General features: G+C 39.6%; 1 protein-coding gene across 1 annotated transcript in view; it reads right to left on the bottom strand.

Annotated features, from left to right (window-relative positions):
• Nucleotides 1-24575, bottom strand: part of NELL1 (neural EGFL like 1) — a gene marked incomplete at its 3' end in the record, with an annotated part of 870822 nt that overhangs the window by 655419 nt on the left and 190828 nt on the right. Inside the window, exons 6-9 of the mRNA XM_004369835.2 lie at nucleotides 13872-13944; nucleotides 13152-13234; nucleotides 4062-4196; nucleotides 2762-2864 (exon numbers count right to left, since the gene is read on the bottom strand). Coding sequence (XP_004369892.1) covers nucleotides 2762-2864; nucleotides 4062-4196; nucleotides 13152-13234; nucleotides 13872-13944 — 394 coding nt within the window. The remainder of the gene's footprint in view (nucleotides 1-2761; nucleotides 2865-4061; nucleotides 4197-13151; nucleotides 13235-13871; nucleotides 13945-24575) is intronic.

Genomic DNA, 24575 nt, shown 5'->3' with positions numbered 1-24575 from the left:
AAAATCACAGTAACACACTTAAGTGATAATGGTAAGTGAACAAATAGGATTTTTGTTCACTTACCATTATCACTTGAGTGTGCTACCATGTCACTTAAGTGTGTTACTATGATTTTTATAATGGTCTGTACAGTATGACCTCAACTATACACAAAATATAAATGTAAAAAAATGAATTACACTAAAATTTAAAGAGTCATTGTTTCCAAAGTGGTAGCATTATGGGTGATTTTTCCATTGTTATCTTTATTGCTCTCTGTGCTTTTCAAGTTTTATGCAATAAACACATTGCTTTTATAAATGGTAGGGGGACCCAAAAGGTTAAAACACAACACAACTGAAGGACCCACTTACTCCATATCCAAATAACAGTCTCCTGCAAGCTGAATATGATGGAATAAAAAAAAAAATCTCATATTTTAAACAAATGTATCATCACTTTTCATCTTCTTCCTCTTTTGACTGTCATACAGAATATCAAGACTGGAGAAAGATCATTACCTACTGATCACTGTCTTTTCGTTGTGGGTTCTAACTCTAATCTCAATATTGGAGCACTTGAGCCATCTGTTCCAAAAGTCCTTGGAAAAGGAAAAAAAAGTTCCTCCCTACAGATCAACCCCAACTACACCTTCCAGAGCGATGGGTGTACTGTGGCAATCATGAAAAGGAAGAATATTCCAAACTTCCTTTTGAAAGAGTTCAACAAAGATTTAGGCTGGTATGACCATATCAGCTCTCTCTACTTCCACTGTCATATTAAGGTGACATGCTGCTCTTGGCAAAAGCTAGATCACTGCGTTTTAAAGGTCTAATGACATTGGTGTACCGCTTTCAATAGAAAGATGATCCTGAAAATTATCCATAGCATGTCACATTTCTACCCCAAACCCTCCTTTTTCTATAGAAGATCATAATGTTTAATGAAAAGACTCTTGGCTCTGTGGTCAGACAGAACTAGTTTCATAACTTGTCTCTGCCACTCACCAGCCTTGTGACTTTGGTAAGTTAACTTCCCTAAGCCTAACTTTCCTGTAAAACAGGGCTTAATAACACTCAGCTAAGAGTTATTGTGAGATTCAGTAATCCTCACAATAGATTTAAACTAATAGATTTCAAGCACTTAGCATAGCTGAGACGTATCAAGCATTACTCTAACCGCTTGTCTTAACTTTATTTCACTATTTCATTTAAAATGATACCCTTTAAAATACAGAGAAAAAGAGGATTTTTAAAATCATTATGTAAAGGGCAGGTCAACTATTTAATGCAAATGAAATACAGTATTTTAACTGATGCACATCCCAAAATTCCTCACAAAGGCCCTTTAATAACAGAAGAATCTGGACAGGACATCAAATAGCCAAAATACAGAATTTGGCCCTAACTTGATCATTCAGAATGAAGGGGAGCAAAGCACATGGGCAGTCTCTGGATGGTGGAAATGGTTAATGCATTTGGCCACTAACTGAAAGGCTGGAAGTTCGAGTCCCTACAGAGGTGCCTCAGAAGAAAGACCTCGCAATCTGCTTCCAAAAAATCTGTCATTGAACCCTACTGAAGCACAGTTCGACTCTGACACATGTAGGGTTGCCATGAATCAGAGCTGACTTGACAGCAACTGTTTTTTTAAAGCACACGGAGCTTTGGAGTTGTGACTTTACATATCAACACTACCATTTACCAGTTGCTTGACCCTGCCCAGGTGACTTAATTCCTGTGAATATCATTCTCTTTCATACAGAACAGAAAGAATAGCACTTAGAGTTGATGTGAGAATTAAAAGACAATCATCCCTGCAATGTGTCTGCCACCTCACAGGTGACTAAAGCATGGCAGCTCTTATCATACATTAAATAGTACATCAATCACTGGTGCTTTACTTCATCAATATTAATTAGTTGGGGCTGAAAAAAAAAAGAGGAAAAATAAACCTTGATCATGGAAGTTCCACAGACACATACAAACTCCCTGAGGGACCAAATTGCTGGGCGGAAGGGCTCTGAGGACCATGATCTCAGGGGACATCCAGCTCAACTGGCATAACACAGTTTATAAAGAAAATGTTCTACATTCTACCTTGGTGTGTAGCATCTGGGGTCTTAAAAGCCTGTGAGCAGCCATCTAAGATACTCCACTGGTCTCACCCCTTCGAGAGCAATGGAGAATGAAGAAAACAAGATACAAAGGAAAAATTAGCCCAAAGGACTAATGGACCACAACTACCACGGCCTCCACAAGACTGAGTCCAGTACAACTAGATGGTGTCTGGCTACCAACACTGACTGCTCTGATAGGGATCACAATATAGTGTCCCAGACAGAGCTGGAGAAAAATGTAGCACAAAATTCTAACTCACAAAAAAGACCAGACTTACTGGCCTGACAGAGACTGGAGAAACCCCAAGAGTTATGGACCCCAGCACCTTTTTAGCTCAGTAATGAAGTCACTCCCATGGTTCACTCTTCAGCCAGAGATTAGACAGTCCCATAAAACAAAAAAAGACTAATGGGCACACCAGCCCAGGGACAAGAACTAGAAGGCAGGAGGGGACAGGAAAACTGGTAATAGGGAACCCAAGGTCGAGAAAGGAGCGTGTTGACATGTTGTGGGGTTGTTAACCATTGTCATAAAACAATAAGTGTACTAACTGTTTAATAAGAAACTGTTCTGTAAATCTACATCTAAAGTACAATAAAAAATTTAAAAAAAATAAATCTTGAAGCACAGAGGGCCACTCTGACCCCCGGTCAGTACTTACGTCGGCAGACCTTACAGCACTCGCCAGCGATGTGCACAGGGAGAGAGTCTGGGGAGCAGTTAAGAGGAGGACAGGACATCCTTCGGCATTCCACAGTGCCACTCTGAGAAAGGAAGGACAGAAAAAGGAATCTCAGGAGTGCCCTTTCACAGTTACCTCTGTGTAGAAAGCACACATCCCATCCCAGAAACCTCATCAGGGAAACAGACACAGTGTAAGGAATTTCCAGTCCACTCCAGGACCGCAAATAAAGTATTTTCTCCAGCCCGAATGAACCTGTGCCACCTCAATTACTTTTCTGATATACATCACTGGCTTCATCCCACCTGCCCATGCAGGCTAAGTAAATTAGGCAGAAAACAAAAAGCCCACTTTTACAAGAACATAAATAACCCTTTTTGCAAACCCTGTCAATCACTGTGAGGCTCTAACAAGCTGTTCTGTATTTTTGTGGGCAAACAATGGCATTCTTCAAATAGTTATCAAATAATTTCAAGTGGACAGGGTTTGCATACAAATTTTGGGGGCTCCTGAATTCTCTGAAACAGAGGAAGCAGTCTACAAATGATGGCTACTCTGAAAACGGAGTCTTGCAATTCTCTAACAGGTGAAAACTGTAAAAAATACAGTGAAAACTCTTTAAAAATCCCCTTTTTAAAATATTCCAAGGGAGAAAAGTTCTGAATGAAGCTAACCACTAGATTGTTTGAAAAATCAAAGGAGTCTCGATGGTTGCACATCATGATTAATGTGATTGATGTCATTAAACCATATACGTGAAAAACATTAAAAAAAAAAAAAAAAGGCCCTTCCTCCCATTCTATACCTTAATCTCCAAATTCCAAACAGTAAGTTTCTCAATAATATTAGAACAAATTAGAGTGTGTCCTCAAAGGAAAGCAAATTTTAATTTCTAAGCATTTATGTAAGAAATGACATTATTTCTTAAGAGGAGCCCTGGTGGTGCAGTGGTTAAGTGCCTGGCTGCTAACGGAAGGTTGGCCATTAGAACCCATCAGCCACTTCATGGGAGAAAGATGTGGCAGTCTGCTTCCATTAAAGACTTACAGCCTTGGAAACTCTATAGGGCAGTTCTACTCTGTCCTATAGGGTCACTGAGTTGGAATAGACTCGATGGCAATGGGTTTTGTTTTGGTTTATTTCTTAAATAAGGAATGTTCAGATTGCCCCTAGTGCTTAGTAAAAAGGAAACAGTTTTCAGAGTTAACATTATATAATCAAGAACTAGGATTACATTCTAAAAATGGTTTTTATATCATTTATTCACAAAGAGGCTTACTTTGCATGTGCAGTTCCTGCAGTGGTCACCATCTACCCAGGAGTCTTGGTCTCGATAGAGCAGTCCACTCACTTGGCAGGTCTTCTCACAATGACAGTTTTCTAACTGACTCAGTCTTGTCTCTGCATAATTCAGCTGTAAACAAGAGTTACTGAGTCTAATTTCTGTAATTCAATTGCAGCGTCTTAACAAAGCTAATAGCAACAAGAAAAAAAAATCCAAGCAGGAGGGGGAAAAATGCTCAGAACAACTTGCAATTTGCTGATTCTTAGCAGGTTCTTCTTTTTTTTTTTTAAATACGAGGTGGAATCACTCTAAACTGAAGACATACTGGCTCCCATGGTCTAATGAACACCAAATGAGACATTAAACTGCATTGCTGGGACCTCACGGGTGTTTATAAATGTGTGTACTTTCAGCCCAAGCCCAGATGAAACACTCGTAATGAATGTGTTCTCAAGGACTCATTAGAATGTTTACAGGAGATCTAATCAGGAACAGGGAAGCATTTCCATTTATCTCCCACCACCATCTCCCTGTTCTTGACATCCTAACCAGAGTGTTATGGTTCACAAGGCAGGAAGTAATTGTTTCCTCTCATAAAAAATTCTGGGAAGCTGGAGCTAGAAAAAGGAGAAGTCATGAGAGGATATAGTTTCTCCCCAAGTCAGGATCCCCAAACAGAATGCCCCAGGAACCCTCTTTGGCGGTCAGATGAAGGGCAGGAGAGGTGACCAAACCCTGTGGCAGGTTAGGATTTTGTCAAAGCACCTTTTTCATTTCTCTAAGCCACTCAACTGCTACCATTAGTCACAGAATATTAGAATGCCCTATTTGAAAGGGATTACAAAGCTTGAATGTTCTGACAAGTAACCTCTTCAAGTGATGATCCAGCCTCTGCTTACTCACCTCCAGTGCTGGGCTATTCATTACTTTCCAAGGAAAGATGCTTTCCTGGTTAGCTCCAAATGTTTGAGATGTCTTTCTTGCTTTGGGCTATGAAATCACTCTCCTTTTTTCCTACTAGATCGAGTATTGCTCAGTAACCCATCTTGAAAAAGTCTGATCTCTCTTCAAATCTCTGAGGTTATCATGCCCTCACTCCACCATCTCTGCCTTGGTCTACTCTTGACCAGGTTCAGGACCGCCAGGTTCATTTACTGCTCCTCATAATATGGTTCCAATTCTCTCTCCAGATCACTTTCTATGCAGCCTACTTCAGTTTGTCTTTAAAAATACCATACAAAACCTTAACACAGCACTCCTGGTATGATCTTTCTACTGTTACATTCATAATAAGGAACAGCTATCAGCCCAGTACACATATTACCCTTCTGTTCTTTTCCCTACATAGAGACTGCCTGATTGAGAAGCAAATACCATTTTCTAAAAATTCATCAGTTTCTCTTTTCCCCTCAATCATACTTATGCCTCCACTTCTTGAGTAGTTTCTCCACCCAGGAGATCAATCCAATCTTTGATCCAACTAAGACTATTTCAAGCTAATAATGTAGGTATAATGACTGAATCTGAGGAATGATCATTCCCACCACTTTTCTACATTAACTATAGTTCCATTCCATACGTGCTCCTCTCAATACAGCAGTACTATTCCTCTAGAAGTGGAATCTACGTAATTCCAGCCTTGGCTTTTGTCACTTTTTTTATCCTTTTCCTCTAAGCTTTTGTAATTTCTCAGGAAAACATGTACCTTGTCTCCCTTTTGCAGGTGATGCCAATGGGCAGGGAAAATAGCAAATAGGATCCTAGACAAGCTCTATTGTACCGTAATTGGCCTCCAAAAAATTAACAGCTGACTACGGCTAAAGTATTAGCTTCCTATGACTCCTTCTAATAATAAATGATCTTCCAAAAATTCAAGGTTTCACTTAAACTCTAAACTAATCAGAGTTTCCAGAATCTATATAATTTCTTTAGAAATTCTTTAGGAAGTATTGGTAAGGAACACTGCCAAGAGCTTACTAAGACCAAACAACCAAAAGCTTACAAAGGTAAGAGGTTCAAAAAAAAAAAAGACAACTTATATTATCTTTACTTGATTCCTATGTTCTTACTGTTGTTAGCTGCCACTGAGTCGGCCTCTGGCTCATGGCAACGCCATTCACAAAGGAACAAAAAGCTACCCAGTCCTGCGCCATCCCCATGATGGGTTGCAGACTGGACTATTGTGATCTATAGGCCTTTCACTGGCTGATTTTCAGAAGTAGATCACCAAGCCTTTCTTCCTAGTCCATCTTAGTCTGGAAGCTCTGTTGAAACCTGTTCAACATCGTAAAAGCATGCAATCCTCCACTGACAGATGGTGGCTGTGCTTGATGTGCACTGGTCAGGAATCAAACCCAGGTCTCCTACATAGAAGGCAAGAATTCTACCAGTGAACCACCACTGCTCCCATAGCCCCCCCCCCCATTCCTATATAAGATAGTGATTGATGTTTGACTTGGATTGAACAAGGGAAGAGTTGAACTATCTCTGCTTCCCTCCTAAAAGTGGCATGGAATGGGGCATCTGTTCATGAGTAGAAATGTGCCAGCCTTACTCTGAAAATCTGGAACAGCTCTAGTGTCTGTCACTCTGAGAAGGTAACTTCTTTAAGACAAAGTGATTCAGAAGACAATTCTGTATCTATCCAAGTTTCCTGAAAATCCAGGGACTAGCCTAACGGTAATATTGCCAATTTCCAGCAATGTTCAACAAAGTTGAGTTATCTGCCCCTAAAAAAACTTTATGCCCAAGAAAGCCTCAGTTTTAATATTATCGAAGTTATTTTTAGGGTGGATTTTGTTTCCCTTCTGAACTCTGTTTACGTGTTTAATTTACTTGGCTTTTTCTGCCACAGTGAAAAACCCTATCTCTGTAATAATAACAGTACATCAGACAGACACAAAAGCAAAGGGATACTCAGGCAAAAAGCTAATTTTTCAAAGGTACTTAATACGTAATCTCACCTTCCTTCCCCCCATCAATCCATAACAATGATAAAGGAGAAAGACAACTCTGAATCAAAAAATGAATCACATTTTCTGTCACTGGTATTAGCATGCTGAATTTACACAAATTCATTTTCAAAAGGTATTTGTACACTACCTACCATTTTCTCCAAGAATACCTGCAGATCCAAAATAGATACAGTATCAAATCTAAATCTCTATTCTGTCTTACCTTTGCTCATGCATTTATCTCAGCAACCATGGACCGAATCGTTTATTCTTAACTCTACACATTCAAAGACAGACAGCTGAGGCCTTTTTTACAGTAAGAGGTCAATGAATGGATCTGAGTACATTAGTCGTGTAGCAGACTGCTTTTTTTTCATTTGAAATACTATTTATTCGGCATTCGTTATATGGAAGTGGGAAAAAAAATCTTCTACTGGTTAAACCTTTAAGCTTAATTGAAAAATCACTATTGAACTCTAGAAACAATGAAAGTCTCAAAATTAAATGTTACAAGCTGAAAGGCCACTCTAAGTGCTGCCTGATTTGCATAAATAGACATGTCAAAGATTCAAACCGAGGTAAACAAGAAATTCTCAGTCTCTAGCATCTCTTCTTCCTGTGCTTGGAGGCAGAATGAGACTACAGCATGAGTAGGATGCAAAAGCAGGACAGAGCCTGGCCCTATCAGAATGTACCTGGCCCAATACTGTCAAGGCATAACTTCCAGAGTAAGCCAGGGGACTGGTGGACTCTTGAGGGGCATTAAGGGAGGTGGCAGATGACAAAAAAGGGCTACTACTTTAGGTAGCTGCCCTGTACCTTCTCTGCCTTGAAAAAGTGTGGTTTTACCAAACACCAGGGTTCCTAAAGAGGGCTCTTTATCTCCTCTGACCTCATCACCTGAAGATGAATGCAAGCATCTCCCTTGATATGACCTATATGAAGCAAGGGGACAGCCATTCACCAACATCTCCTACCCTGAAAAGAGAAAAGGAGCGTGGGTCCTCTTAGGCAGACCCCTGGGCTATCTGGTATGTGCATATGTTTGGTTTAATCTGACTTTGGTTACCAACTCTTGTCTGGCTTGTACACTGGGCTTGCTCTCTGGTAGGATTTCATGGCTTTCACTATGACCCAAGTGTTGGTAGGATTTCATGGCTTTCACTATGACCCAAGTGTGAGGACTTCCTGCCTGCTACTTTCTAAGACCTCCTGGAACCTAGCTCTAAACAAAGGCCCTACAGCAACTTGCAGCCTTTGTCAGTCTCTGTGATGTCAAGTCTCTGGGGTAAGGTGCACATTTTCTTAGGGACCTTTTTCCGCACATAGCTCCCATTTTTTTTCTAGGTTGAACACTAAAAATAACTACCACCACATATTAAATGCCCAACATGAGCCATGCACCAAACCTACTCTCATGGAATCTTTACAAAACCAGGAATAATTACCACCGTTTTATGTATAGGGAAACTGCGGTTGAAAAAAGTCATTCAGCTTGTTCAAGGCTACAAACATTCAAGGAAATGATAAAAATCAGACCAGTCTAATTCTAAAGCCCTATCTCCATTATGATCTATATGACGGTAGACCTATTTTACTCATAGCTGCTGGGCAACTCAAGCCAAACTTCTCAAACTTAGAAAGCCCGTCAGCTAAATCTTACCACAAAAGGCTTACTTCACCTAAAGGCAATGCCTGGTCTGAGGGCAGTCATGGTTCAGCAGTAGAATTCTCACCATCCATGTGGGAGACCCAGGTTCGATTCCCAGCCAGTACACTTCATGCACAGCCACCACTCATCTGTCAGTGGAGGTTTGAGTGTTGCTATGATGAAGAACAGGTTTCAGAGAAGCTTCCAGACTAAGATGGACTAGGAAGAAAGGCCTAGGGATCTACTTCTGAAAATCAGTCAATGAAAACCTTATGGCTCACAACAGTCCGATCTCCAGCCCATCATGGGGAGGTGCAGGACCAGGCAGCACTTTGTTCCATTGTGCATGGGGTCACCATGAGTTGGAAGGCAACTCAGCAGCAGCTAACGACAAAAAAGCCTGGTCCAGATGGATATGGCCCTATAGAATTCCCTTCGAATCTCAACATCATATTTACTTTCCAGTTTGCCCCACAATCACCAGCCCAGAACCACCTTCCAAGGAAAAAACTGCTAATCTCCAGACTCCATCTCTGCTAAAAGGCTGAATTACACTTCTGCTTCCACCAATACGGCTGACTAAATACTCTGAAAGACTTCACCAATTTGAACAAACTAAAACGCTGGATAAAATATACAAATAAAAACTTCTTAAAACCATCTCTGATCTCACAGAAAAGGAATAAATCTACAGAGGCCTAGACAAAGTGACAGCAGGGATCCTGGGAGGCCAAAAACATGGAGCCCTTGAGTTTATTTCTTGATGGCTGCACAGGCTGCAGGGAGAGAAGGGAGAACAGAGTCTGCCCAAGATGGGGGGGAGGGGGTCTTAAAGGAAACTCCTGCGTATAGGTGGAAACCCTAAAAGCCTGTACAAGCAGTTTAAGAGTGAACAAAAAAGAAATAAGATTTACGCAACTTATACAGAGAAAACTTTCCTGTTCTACCTTGGCACTAGCTGGAGTGAGAAAATCTTCCTTAAGAATTCTCACAGAGTCCAGTACAACTACATGGTGCCCAGCTACCACCACTGACTGCTCTGACAGGGATCACAACAGAGTGTCCCGGACAGAGCTAGAGAAAAATGTCGAGCAAAATTCTAACTCACAAAAAAAGATCAGACTTACCGGCCTGACAGAGACTGAAGAAACCCTGAGAATATGGCCACCGGACACCCTTTTAGGTCAGTAATGAAGTCACTCCTGAGGTTCACCATTCAGCCAAAGATTAGACAGCCCCATAAAACAAAACGAGACTAATGTGGTACAACAGCCCAGGGACAAGGACTAGAAGGCAGGAGGGGACAAAAAAGCTGGTAATAGGGAACTCAAGTTTGAAAAGGGAGAGTGCTGACATGTAATGGGGTTGTTAACCAACGTCATAAAACAATATGTGTACTAACTGTTTAATGAGAAACTATTTGTTCTGTAAACTATCTAAAGTACAATAAAAAAAATTAAAAAAAGCATTCTCGCAGAATCTTTCTCGAGAATTCACCTGGCCTAACGTAGGTTTGCAGTCTGCTTATGATCAGTCTGTGTGGTCTGAAAATCCTTAAGCAGATAATTTAATCTAATGTGGTCTTGAGGTTCACAGCAGAAGTATACACAATGTCAACCCAAGACTCAAAGGATTTCCACATATTCCCAAGGAAAACAAGCAACTCATAGTCAAAACAGTGAGTTACCAAGCTTTGTTCCTGCTCTTTCTCCCTTGAAAAGCTGCCACAAGATGTGCTCACCATTTCACTCCTTATAGGAACCATCTGAAAATTCATCTCACCTCAATGAAATGACCAAATAGGCAATCTTCGTTTCCTCTCTTTTTACTTGCTCATTCTTCTTGCGGATATCTCTGTCCTCCTGCTCGTAGCATCTACTTCCCTCTATCCATCAGTCCTTCCCTCTTTGAATTTTCTCTTTCTTTCCAACCTTCTCTTCTCTGACCATAAACTTTCTCAGTCATTATTCAACTTTCAACATCTAAGGACCTGAGTTCAAGTCCCAGCGCTGCCATCTACTACCTTGGGAAAAGTTATATAACCTTTTTGTACCTCAGTCTTCACGTCTGTAAAGTGGGCTAATAGATCAAACCTAGTTCACAGGATTCTTTGTGAGGTTTAAAGTGATAGTGAATATAAAAAATTGAAACACTGTAACTAACACATAGTAATTGCTCGATAAATATCATCCAGTATTAAAGCGTGACTTTCCAGCTTCTTCTAGATCAGGGGTTGAAAAACTGGCCTATGAGCCAAATCCAGTCCACCACCTATTTTTGTATGGCCTGTGACCTAAGAATTATTTTTGCATTTTTTAACAGTTATATTTTAAATGTTTATAAATGATTATATTTAAATGACATAAGTATCTACATAATACCTTTGATTTTGCCTCTTGACCTGAAAAGCCTAAAATTTACTAGGTGTTCCTTTACATAAAAAGTCTGCCAATTCCTGTTTTAGATTATTGTAGACTCCAAATTATGTAGTGAAAATGGAAGTACTCAGTTTTCAAATTATAATTCTATTCACAGCTTGGAAGAAACAGACTTATAAATCTGCCATAGTGCCAGAGGTGGAGTTTAGAAGGTGGATTAAACCATTTTCTGCTTGCAATCATCCACAATTAAATATATTCTACCTCACAAATGCTCAATGAGGCTTCTGGATAATGCATGGCTAAACAGAGAAAAATGACATTCCCTGCAATAGGAAAGAATGAGAAAGAAAGGAGCATCCTTGAAGCTGGGGAATGAAGAACTGCAATCACCTGAGACTGACTGGCATGTTTCTTGTTTCAAAAATTTGGTAGCAAGCTAAAATATAATTAACAGCATTGAGATCAAGCCACTCCAGACAATATGAAATAAAAGCCTCTCTACACTACAAGCTGGGAAGGCAAACAATTACCTGCATGTTCCATTTCCACTGCACTCTAAAGTGAAAACTAATGTCTCATGTGTCAGTCCCCTCTTAAAGAGGTGCTCCGTCTCTCTCCCAGACAAAGGGGGACTTGGCTTGGCCAAAAACCTCATTTGAAACAGACAAGTATCTTCAGTGGTAAAATCTATGCATTCAAAAATACAGCCCTACCTCCCACACACTTACCTGCCCACCAGTTTTTGTCACGTGCCATAGCAAATGACAGGAAACAGGGGACAGTCGTAGCCACAGGTAGAATCGGATTAATGTATCATTTTCACTGTTATTAAAATTCTTCCTTTCGCAGAGTATAATGTCTCTTAGGCCCAACCTAATTCCTTCTTTGCCCTAGGCCAGAACTCATGTCCACAACTGATTGGTATCATAAAATCAGCATTAGCCATGTTTTCTATTTATTCCGTGCCTTTCTCCACAAGGTTCAGAGCTTTTGATTATGACTCTAAACATTAAGAATATATACTAAAGAGCTTAATTGTATACATTTTTGGCTCTCCCAAAATGCACTCGATATAAATGTCTCTGGGATAGATATGGAAACTCTGGTGGAGTAGTGGTTAAGAGCTACAGCTGCTAACCAGAAGGTCGGCAGTTCAAATCCACCAGGCGCTCCTTGGAAACCCTACGGGGCAGTTCTACTTTGTCCTATAGGGTGGTTATAAGTCAGAATTGATTCGACAGCAGTGGGTTTTTTTTTTGGGGGGGGAGGTAGCTTTCATGTCTTGTTGATCACTGCCTCCTTTGCACCTGTTACCAAAACCAAAAAAAACAAAATTGTTGCCATCGAGTCAATTCCAACTCGTAGCAACCCTATAAGACACAGTAGAACTGCCCCATAGGGTTTCCAAGGAGTGGTTGGTGGATTTGAACTGCCAACCTTTTGCTTAGCAGCCGAGTTCTTAACCACTGTGCCACCAGGGCCCAGTGCCTATTACAGTGCCTAGCAAATAGCAGGTCTTCAAAAGATTCTTGTTGAGTGGATAATGAGGAGCAAAAGATGCAGAATTATAAAACTGAAGGAGCTGGAAGGCCAACTTTGCCTCCTTTGCTATTTAACTCAGGACCAGCCTTAAAATGAATCATACATTAGACACATGATATAATGCCTTCCTTTGACAGTAATCTGTTCCTAACAATCGCTATTTTGCCCCTTCTGATTACTGGCAATCATTCTTACATCCAAAATGCATTAGCTTATAAGCAGCAGTGGCTCTGACTGTACATCTTCTTACAGTGTTACCACTTGCACAGCCATGGACAAATTCCTTTTCCACTCCCAGGGAATCTACAGTGATACATATTGCCTCTTGTTTCCAAACATTTTTCAAGAAAACATTTTGATACAGCCTAATGGTATAAAAGACGTGAATGGTTATGTTTACTGTAGATAGTCCTATTTCAAGTAAGAATAAATCATTTTCGGAGTAACATATTGCAGATGCCAAGGCTAAAAATGTTTCCATTACAGCATATCACTCTAAATTCCAGATAGGACAGAGAAAGAAATGAAATATCACAAGTGAAATTCAGATACCTACTTTTGCAGTCATCTTGGCCAAAAGCTCTTGTAAATCCATTATTCCTTGCACCAGGCTTAGGAAATCACTGCAGGTTGGACAAGCTCAATAAAGGAAATACAAAATACATACTGATACAGTGTTTATATAAGTAAGAAAATTTTAAAACAGTACTTGTTTTGCTATGTAGAAGGGTTTTTGCTTTTTTTTTTTGGCTAAGTATTACTTTGAAATTGGAGTGAAATCACAGAGGATTTCAGATCCGGAGTTTTTTTTATAAGCAAAAAGAAAGGAATAAGGGGCTGTTACTGCAAAAGAAGGGCAATATAACATTTTTAAATTAAAATTAAACCCCCTTTTTTTATTGAAAGCTGGAAAACATGAAGCATGATAAAAGTGGAGAAAGTAAACTCAGATCCAGGTCAAGAAATTTAAACAATACTTAAAATATATGTTTCATTACATTAAACACACCTTTCTGTTATCAACCTATAGAACCAAATCTGCTAATGTTATCCTTAACTTTAATTTTTTAATTCTATAAATAATACATAATCTCTCTTAAAAATCCAAAAACAGAAGAATATGATAGAAAAAATAAGTTCTCCTTTACATCCCTCGCCACCTCAGAAGTCAGCAGTGTAAGGAGTTGCATGTGAATCCTTCCAGACTTATTTCTCTGATATTATCAATAGGTTTTAATTTAACATTCACAAGTGCTGTTTTTAAATTACGACTTACTGCGATTCAGGTTCGGACACTGTGTGATGTATCCATTCGGCATAAAGATGATTTTCCCATCTTGGATGGTCCCCTTGATAACGCAAGAGAGAGGTGACAATTAAGGTTACAGTTGCCAGTTCAAATGGCCCATGTGCAGTCACTCACTCTCTGAGGGTCAGATTATTTTTTAACAAAACTGATATTCTCATTCTAAGGGTGAGTTGGCCTTAACTCACACTGATCCACTCCAAATCATCCTCTTCTAGAAATCTTGAAATGTACACTGAGAAAGCAACAATTAGTTATCAATGGTTAATGAGATCATGGCACCAATGATCCATTAGTAAATGTCCTTAAACTATTGTTTATTGTTGCAGTTTAAGTGAAAGTTTACATTTCAAGTTAGTCTCTCATATAAAAACTTATACATACATTGTTATATGACCCTAATTGCTCTCCCTATACTGTGACAGCATACTCCTCCTTTCCACCCGATTTCCCATGTCCATTCAACCAGCTCCTAACCCTCTCTGCCTTCTCAACTCACCTCCAGATAGAAGCTGCTCATTTAGACTCATGTATCTACTTGAGCTAAGAAGCATACTCTTCACGAGTATCATTTTATGTCCAACAGTCCAGTCCAATCTTTGTCTGAAGAGTTAGCCTCGGAAACTGTTTTAGTTCTGGGCTGATAGAGAATCCGGGGGCCATGCTTTCCGGGGTTCCTCCAGTCTCAGTCAGACCATTAAGTCTGTCTTTTTACTAGAATTTGAGTTCTGCACCCCACCCTTTTCCTGCTCCATCAGGGACTCTCTGTTGTGTTCTCTGTCAGGGCAGTTATTGGTGGTAGCTGGGCACCATCTAGTTCTTCTGGTCTCAGGCTGATGAAGTCTCTGGTTTATGTGGCCCTTTCTGTCTCCTGGGCTAACACTTTTTCTTGTGTCTTTGGTGTTCTTCACTCTCTTTACTCCAGGTAGTTGGGACCAATTGATGCATTTTAGATGGCTGCTGGCAAGCTTTTAAGACCCCAGATGCCACTCACCAAAGTAGGATGCAGAACATTTTCTTAATAAACTTTGTTATATCCTTAAACTACTGGACTAAAAATACATTGCTGCCATAAAAATTCCCCTAGTCGTCATTGAACATTAAATACTGCTGATCTATATACAGGACATTTTTTTTTTTAAGTGGGAAGAAGGAGATGATAGAAACATATTAGGCTAAAATGTTTCTATTGATCCATTTAGTCATGGAAATAAAATTCAAGGTGGGGAAAATTCCATAACGGTCTTTGCTCCTTGGCTAATTGAGTAACATGAGTTTTCGCTGGTGAGTCTTAAAATGTGCTCATCATCTCAGTGTAAGTAACAAGGGGTCTTCTAATTCTATAACTCAATCTGGAAGAACAACCCTAATGTAAGAAAGTCATCAGGGCTGCCATCTCTCAATGAAAATATTGACTTGGCTTTTGGATTTTTTCAAGTTGAATTTCAAGATGCTGTTTTTAGGATTTTTTTTTCCTTAATTTGATGGAAGAGACATTACTGAACAGATGGAAGATGGTTAAGAATATTGAGCTTAATCTATAAATAAAACATAGGCTTAAGATAGTGCTGCAAGTCTCTCAGAGGGAGCAACATTTAACATCTATGTGCTCATCTTCTAAATGCAGAAGGTAATCCGCAAATGCTGTTTTCTGCTTATTATTTCAAGATAAAATATTAACTGGGAATAGTAATAGAAATAAGAAGATCTTAGCACCTCTTCCTCTGAATTATATACATTCATTAACCTCTTCCTCTTAGAGGATGATGCAGTGTTTGTGATTATGAGTGGAGACAAATTCACCATGGGGAAGAAGGCCCTGCCAGGGCTTCTCAATATTAATTCATAATCTCTTTCAGGGGAATACCTGGGAGCAATTAATGGAGTGTAATCTAAGAGAATCAGCTTTTCCCTGGGACAAAGCTGCTCAGTTTTTCAAAGCAAATTAACTCCTTCAAGGGGCCAAGGCGTATTTGAAGTACATGTGGCAATATGAGAAAAGCATGGGATTGGAAGTCAGGGGGCCTGGATTCAGGTTCTGGATCCTTCTCTAGCTAACTGGGTGAACTTAGGCAGTAAGTCAACCACCTTCTCTGAGCCTTGGTGTCTTGTTCTGGAAAAAGAGTTTTTGGATGCAAAAGCTAAAGATTCTTTCAGCATTCAAGTTCTGGGATTCAAGGAAACAGGCAACCAAACTAAAATTGTCACAATTTACATCTCTTTGCTTTTACTACCTTTTAAGTCAAATAAAAAAAAAAAATCAGGGCAAACAAAACTATAGATTTCCATTAAAGAACAGATCATTTCAAAAAACTGAATATCACATTAAAAAACATCTGTCTAACCAGACCGAATATGGGGTGAATTTAGAGTAACCAGCTGTTCAGATTTGCCCAGGACTTTGGGATTTTCTGGGACACAGGAATTCAGTGTAAAGAACAGAAACAAGTCCCTGGCAACCTGGGACAGTTGGTCACTCTAGGTGCTACGGAAGTGGCAAAGGCACATGTACCATAAAAGGATGGGTCCATCTATGACCTGTTCATCAGAAGACCCTAAATCATCCTTATTTTTCATCAGTCATGGAAAGGACATTCAGAAACCTGGAGAACATCTGTCATGGTATTAATCACCTTTCCAAAAACAAATGGAAAATCCATTTTAAAAGGATACTCCTTCCCACTCCTGCTATAGCAACACAATAGAGTACAGAGCAGTTCCCCCCCGCCCCCCACCTTTTTTTTTTTAAATGCCTCTACAAAAGAGTTTGGTTACATGATAAATTATAAATTGCCTCCTCTACACCCTTCCTCTAGCTGCATCTTCTCACTTTTCTGCTTTGCCACTTTTAATCTTTGGCACACGTGTGTTACACAGATCATTAGGTGAAGGTCAATGATGTTGACCTGAACAAAACCAGAAATAAGAGCTGACAACTTGTCAGTGCTCATTAACACAAAAACCCAAAGCACCTGGTGTTTTTTTTTTTTTTCCTGCACTCATAGGGGTCAGCCTGCATACTGGCATGAAAACTTGTTCTTGCCAGATGAATCAAGATTGGAACGTTAATGTATTTGAATGGATACAATTTAATGCTGGTTTAAAAAAATGGCGGCAAAACACTGTACAAATTACCAGCTGTTATCCAAATAAGGCTGAGTGTATATGTGAGTGACTGTGAGTGTCTACATATGTATATATTCCACCATCTTCCCCAAAACAAGAACCAGAAGGTCTTGCACTGAATTGACATATGCACTATTTAGTGCCTGGGCATTTGTCAATAAAAGAAACTTTTGGTAAGCATGTAGTTTTCTTTATAAAACTACAAAAACAAGTTCTATGAAGTATAAAACTACAAAGTAGCTCAATCAGCCCTCTTCCCAAAAAAAAAAAATTATTAATGAGGATTTCCATAGATCAAAATGTGCCTTCAAGCAACTTCTCCCAAAGGAGATAAGGGATAAAAAGATAGAGTTTCTATTATTTCTCCTTATTTAACTTTAACTGTACCTACACTTAACTGAAAAATGCAACTCCAGCTGGGCCTGTATTAGCTGACCTCATTTGATCCCATTTTTTCAGAATTATGCTTTATTCCGTATCATTCATTGCGGCAGTGGTACTCAAGCTGTGAGTTTCTTAAGAACCACCTTAAGCATGTGTTTAAAATTCAGATTCCTGGGTCAACGCCCAGAGAGTCTGTTTCAGTAGGGTAGGGGTGGTGCTTTTATAAAAGGCATCCCAGATGATTCTGATGAAAGATCTTCCACTTTCAAACGAACTCACTTTGAAAAACAGTGTTTTATTGTTAATCATTGTTTCTTTCGAAGCAAGAGAGTTTACTCATTAAAAGTTCACAGTGGTTAAAATAACATCCAAAATCCACATATGAATAGAGTAAAATCTCACTGATATGGAACTAAATGGGGAACAACAGAATATATTATAAACACCATGAGGGCAAGAAGCATGGATTATCATCTCAGCATCCCTTGCAGTTCCTATCATAGTATATTTCAAATAATAGGCACAATAAATATTTTTTAAATGTCGGAATTCCTGAAAACTGAATTATACAATATTAAACCACATAATTTTGAGAGCTGTTAGAATCTGTGAGAGGGCGGTGGTGGTTCAGTGGTAGAATTCTTGCCTTCCATGTGTGTGGCTATGATGCTGAAAAGGCTTCAGTGGAGTTCCAGATTAAGAAAGACGAGGAAGAAAGGCCTGGCAATCTACTTCCAAAAATCTGCCAATGGATCACAATGGTCGGATCATACATCCAATCATGAGGATGGCGCAGGATCGGGCAGCGTTTCATCCCCTTGCGCATGGGGTCCCCATAAGTCGGGGGCTAACTCAACAATACCTAACCACAGAGTCCGTGAAGGTCATATAACACATTCACTTTTAACCTAGGTGTACATATCAGAATTTTAGAGTGGTTAGGAGAGAACAGTCATATATATTTTGAAAAAGCTTCTGAGGCGATTCTGATACCCCTCAATGAGAACTACTGATCTAGGGCCAGATCACCTGATCATTTTACCTGTGAAAAACCTAAGGCTCATACATTTTAAGTAGCTTTCCTAACGGACACTTTAGTCCTTGGACATGCACTACAAATCTACTAACTCCAAAACCCATGCTATGCCACTGTACCACACATAAGTAAAAATATATTATTTGAGGACGCCCCATAGTTACACGAGCTACCAAGATGTGGCTACAAAGGACTGTTATCAAAATGAGGTTCCATCTTAATTGCCTTAATGGATGGATACTAATCAATCTTATGTAACAAATTATTGTCATTTGATGCAAATAGCTTGCTTAAACAGTTTTTCAGTACTGGAAGACAGAGGTCATTTTAGGTAGTCTACGACTTCCCCCTGCAATCATGTTTACACCATTAATTTGCTAAACAATCAGTTTTCTTGTTGTTAGTGCAATGTGAAACCTCAGCCATCTGAGGATTGAAGTAAATTCCTGATGTGCAAAGCCCGATTAATAAGCTTTTACTATTAATACTGATGGAAGGGAGACGAATGAGGATTTTTTTCCTTTTGTCTAATCCACCTGTTGCCTCCTCCACCTCCTGCAGTCAGCTCACCGTGCACTGAAAAATAAATCTGCACCAGGCAGATTGTACATTATGGGTTTTAATGTTTGGGAAACTAATCACCATTATTTCCATTGTTCTAAGAACATTTCTCATTTCACAGTATGAAATATAGAAAGATGCAATTAAAAAAAATTAGAAAATTATGCCATTAGACCCTCTTCTGTATGGACTAAGATTAGGCAAGCCCTCCTAACACTCAGAGTTTTCTGATACAAATGAAAGCAGCTTTATCGCCAAACAAATGCTAATTCTTTTTTAACGCTCTTATTTCCCTGCAGATCTCTGTTTACATTGAAGAAAATGGTTCTATTTTTTTGTATGCTAAAACACTGAAACAAATTGCTTTGAAATGGAAAGGAAAAAGGGGTGGGGAGCGTTCCTGCTGGGCATGTAAATATATGGATGAAGATGTGTTCTGTTTATAAACTGGCAAGGACCGAAGCTTTGGCAACAGGCTAACAAAAAGTAAAAGACTTGAGGAACTCACAGCGAGGATTTTCAAAATGCAACGAATTATACATTTCTGCCCTGAAGACAGTTAATAAAATATTCCAGCTTGCATAAAAGCCAAGACACTTGTCGACTTTCATTATGATCAATAAAAACTGCCAGCTCATTAGCATATCATTAGCTGCCCTGCTGTTTCCAAAGACTTAATGCATAGAAATATTAATTCACAAATGTATAAGATTCCCCAGTTCTGTGACTTTGACTTTCTGCATGAAAGGGAAAATAAGAATCAAACATGGGAGGAATCCAATCTAGCTTCTTTTTCTATGTGCCTATAAACATATGTTTACCATCTGTGGAATTATGGGAAGCAGCTGAGGTTAAAAAAAAAAAAAAACAACAGCTGTGGCATTAAAAAAAAAATGTAATCAATTTATCTTCCCAATGACAGCTCAGCTGTTAAAGGTGACAGCAATGTTCAGGTAAGAGAAAGGTTTCAGACCCCAACTCACCAGACAGAGAGAGACAGAGCCTTGGCCTCTGTGAAAGACTTTGGGATGGGAAGATTCCCTGAAATCTCAACTATATAGAACACCCAAACCACTGAAACATCCAATAACTCAGTGCAGTTCACCTGGTCTTGTTCTTTCTTTCTTTACCCTCTGAAATAGCAACAGCATAACCAGCTTAGAATGTATCAAAGGGAAATTGAGTAGACAGTCAACCATCTTGATAATGAAAATCCACGACAATCAGAAGATTCCGATAAGCCTATCACTACTGGCCCCTATTTTCTCAGATGGATGCTGTTTTGATGTGAAGAAATCCCCCAGCTTGTGTTCTGTGTCTCAGACAGGAATTACCTCATGTTCGAGGTTTCTGTGCCTGGCACCAAGCAAGTGATTCCATCCTCTGCTCTTTAATCAGCATCCACTTTTATTGCACTATCCATAAGGATCCACCGGGGCCCAGAAATTAGGTTTGACAAGCGAGGAGCTTTTGCTTTTACTTTACCTATGAAGTGACGCATTAATATTTAAAATGGAGAATAATGTTATTTTAACCTGAAAACACATCACAAGCATTTTTAGTTCTGGAGCAACAAACCAGGCATGGTTCTGGGACCCAGGAGGCAGCTTCTACAGGATAAATATTAAGAAGATGTGCTGACTCTCACCTGTGAAGTGGCTGCCTCCTCTTACAGGGAGATTTTCGTAGTGATGAACTGATCAAAAGATAATTTCCATAAGACGACACTGGCATTTTTCCTCCACTCGAGACATCTCATCTCACCAAAGGATGCCCAGAAGCACCGGCTGGTATCCAAGATTCCAAGGGGAAAATGAGTTTTGACAGCCTCCCCATGGAGATCACCCTTCTAAAGATCCATTCAGTGGGGCCATTGCTCCTTGGGCAGACCTGCTGCCTCTCACTGATACCACGTGTTCATTTGGGCTGAGGACCTGGCAAAAGACAGTATGTCTGGTCTCCATGAGACATGATGTAGTTAAGTGAAATGTCTCCACCACCTAACACAGTGGCTAGTACATGGTAGGACCCTGATGAATATTTGTCAAATGAATGAGTAAAGGCTCTGAAATCAAACACACCTAGGCTTAAATCACTCACTAGCTCTGTGATCTGGCAACTCCCTTAATAGCTCTCAGTCTTGTTGCCTGATCTACATAATGTGGATAATAATACCTACTTCAACTGTATTCTCTGAAGGTGAATTGCAATTAATTGAGATAATATACGTAGGGCCAGACAAGGTCTAGTACATAGGAAGCACTTGGCAAGTGTTGGTTCTCTCTTCCATATCTCCCCATCCCACTTCTGCAGCAAACTGCTTGTTCCAGGTTCTAAACACCCCTCATGCCTTCTGTCTATATCAGGTATTTGGGCTCTTCAGCGCAAGTTTCCTTACATTTACAGGGAAACATACACTCATCGAGCTGGAAAGGATACTATGACTAACTGTTCTCTCTCTTTAATTACATCCTCCCAACTGAAATGGAAGTCCCTAAAAGGCAGGTAAACCAAGAACCAAATCCACTGCCATTGAGTCAATTCCAACTTACAGCAATCCTACCTACAGGACAGAGTACAACTGCTCCACAGAGTTTCCAAGGCTGTAATCTTTACAGAAGCAGACTGTCACATCTCCCTCCCCCACCTCGCCCTCGACAATTAGCAGCCAAGCGCTTAACTACTGTGCCACCAAAAAAAAAAAACCCGGTTGCCGTTGAGTCGATTCCGAGTCATAGCAACCCTACAGGACAGGGTAGAACTGCCCCATAGGGTTTCCAAGGAGCAGCTGGTGGACTTGAACTGCCAATCTCTTGGTTAGCAGCTGAGCTCTTAACCACTGCGCCACCAGAGCTCCATACTGTGCCATCGGGGCTCTTTAAAGGCAGGTAAAGCACCTATCATTTCTGTAGTATAATGTCAAGCACATAAACCGGTAAAAAGAAAATAGTTGCCACTGAGTCAATTCCAACTCATGATGACCCCATGTGTGTCAGAGTAGAACTGTGCTCCAAAGGGTTTTCAATGGCTGATTTTTTGAAAGTAGATTACCAGGGCTTTCTTCTGAGGCAGCTCTGGGTAGGCTTGAACCTCCAACTTTTCAGTTAACAGTTGAGTATGTTAACTCCATTTACACTACCCAGGGACATCAAGCACATAGGGAGCATTAGATACATGAGAAGGGAACAGAAGGTGAGAGGACTTAATACATAAGAAAGGAAGCAAGGAGATACGTGCTATGTACCTACCATGTGCCAGGTTCTTTTAATACATAGTCTTAATAATCTGCATTAACTTCATGAGAGACATCTTGGCCACTTTACATATACAAAAACAGATTTGTAGCTCCCACATTCACTCATTTTACAAGTATACTGTCTGCTTACTACGTACCTAGTACTATTCTAAGCATTTGCTAAATAAAATAGACACAGCTCTTATTCTGGCAAAGTTTATAATCTAGAGAGAGACCAATAGTTTATAAGTAAACACTCACACATAAACTATACTCAGGATCACCTACATAACCCAAGTTCACTGAGCAATGAAGAGGTTAAGTACAGGATTCAAACTCAGGTGTATACAGCTTAGAGCCCACACTCTTTTTGCTGGCCCCAGGAGTTCTTGTTAATTCTCTATCTAATGCAGTGGTTCTCAAAGTATCTCCTGAGGCCGGCAGCAGCAGCATCACCTGGGAACTTGTTAGAAATACAAATTCTTGTGTTTAACCCCAGACCTTCATAATCAGAAACTCTAGGAGTAAGTAGGACCCAGCTGCCTGTGTTTTACCAAGCCCTCCAGGAGATTCTGATGTAAGCTAAACTTGGAGAGTCACTAATCTAAAGAGTCACTAAATCAAAAGCTAATCATTGACCACATTTTATAGTTTATGGGATTTTTCTAGTAACCAAGGGAAAAACCTAATCTAGACCATCAGCACACGTCTCCTGTGTCACTGTACTCAAATTTGAGCCTTTGAACCTGCTAAATCAAAATCAATGAAAAGGCCTTTTAGAAATAAATTCCTAAACCCTACAGTTCATATGCTCAGTGAGTGGGTCTAAGTGGACAGAGGAACATGGACTTCTAAAGCCTCCCCAGGTGACTGTGATGTCTACCCAGGATTGGGAACCACTTGCTGTCCTTCATTACAGATCCAAGGCCCCCAGACAAAGCCCACCTTCACCAGGTAGTGACTAGCTACAAAACAGGAAATAGCACTGCTTTAAATGTGAGTCAGTTTGGAACTGAGACACCTAGACAAATTTCTGTCGATTCTTGGAAACATGGAAATCATATACATAAATTGGGATGGGAACTCTCCCTGAGATCTCAAAGATTTAGAACACCCAAACCAGTAAAGCATCTGTAACTCATTGCGCTTCACATATTTTATATTTCATAAGTATATATATTATCACCCTGATAAATGAAGTCATGCTTTTTTATTTCGAAATATTTATGATGTGCAAAAGAATGTAAAGCAAAATGCAGCAAGCACCTATGAATTCACCACCCAGCTTAAGAAATCAAACATTATTAATACAACTGAAGTCTTCTGGGTGCCCATCCTTAATTCTCATTCCTTCGTCTCAGAAACCCTTTGCTGTCAAGTCAATTCCAATTCATAGCAACCCAGGACAGAGAAGAACTACCCTATAGGGTTTCCAGGGAGTGGCTGGTGGGTTCCAACGCCGACCTTTTGGTTAGCAGCCGAGCTCTTAACCACTGTGCCATCAGTGCTCCTTCCTCTCAGAAGTAACCATTATTCTGAATTTAGCGTTTATCATTCTCATGCATTTATCTTTTTACTTATGTGTATATATCAATAAGCGTTATACTCCATTGTTTTACATTTTGTAAACATATAAATGGTATAATGTTCTAATTGTCTTCTGCTTCCTGCTTTTTCACTCAGCGTTATGTTTGCAATTCATTCATGTTTATCCAATTTCCCCCTGCTTCATAATGTTTTCTTTGTATGACTCTACCACAACTTATTTAAAGATTCTCCTATTAATAGCCAATTAAGTTGCTTCCAAGTTTTTTAAATTAACAAAAAAAGAAAACAAAGGTTCTATGATCATGCTTATATATATCTCCTTGGGTACATGAGCAACAGTTTCTACAATGTTTTTTATACTGAAGTATTAGGCTCTTATGTCATCGAGTATGCAACTTTTACAAAAATTCCCAATTTACTCTCCAATTGAAGTTTCCAGCACCATGGATAAGTGTCCATCATTCAGCTGCCTTCCCTACACTTAACATTGTCAGATTCCTTTTTTTTTTTCCCCATTTTTGCCAATCTGATGGGTAAGAAATGGTATCTCATAGTGGTTTTAATTTGCATTTCCCAGATAACTAGTGAAATTGAGTTTCTCTCAATATGTCCATTGCCTATTTGTTTCCACTTTGAAAAATTGTCTTTTCATATCTTTTGTCCATTTTCCTATTAAGTAATGAATATTTTTCTTACTGACTTACAGCATTTAATGGACACTATTTCTTTGCTACTTAATCTTATTGCCAAGATCTTATTTGACAAGCAGGATTTTCTAATTTTA

This window comes from Trichechus manatus, unplaced genomic scaffold (assembly GCF_000243295.1).
Source record: "Trichechus manatus latirostris isolate Lorelei unplaced genomic scaffold, TriManLat1.0 scaffold00006, whole genome shotgun sequence".
NCBI classification, from domain to species: Eukaryota; Metazoa; Chordata; class Mammalia; order Sirenia; family Trichechidae; genus Trichechus; species Trichechus manatus.
Note: the sequence above shows the minus strand (reverse complement) of the source record. Positions and strands in the feature narration are given on the sequence as shown.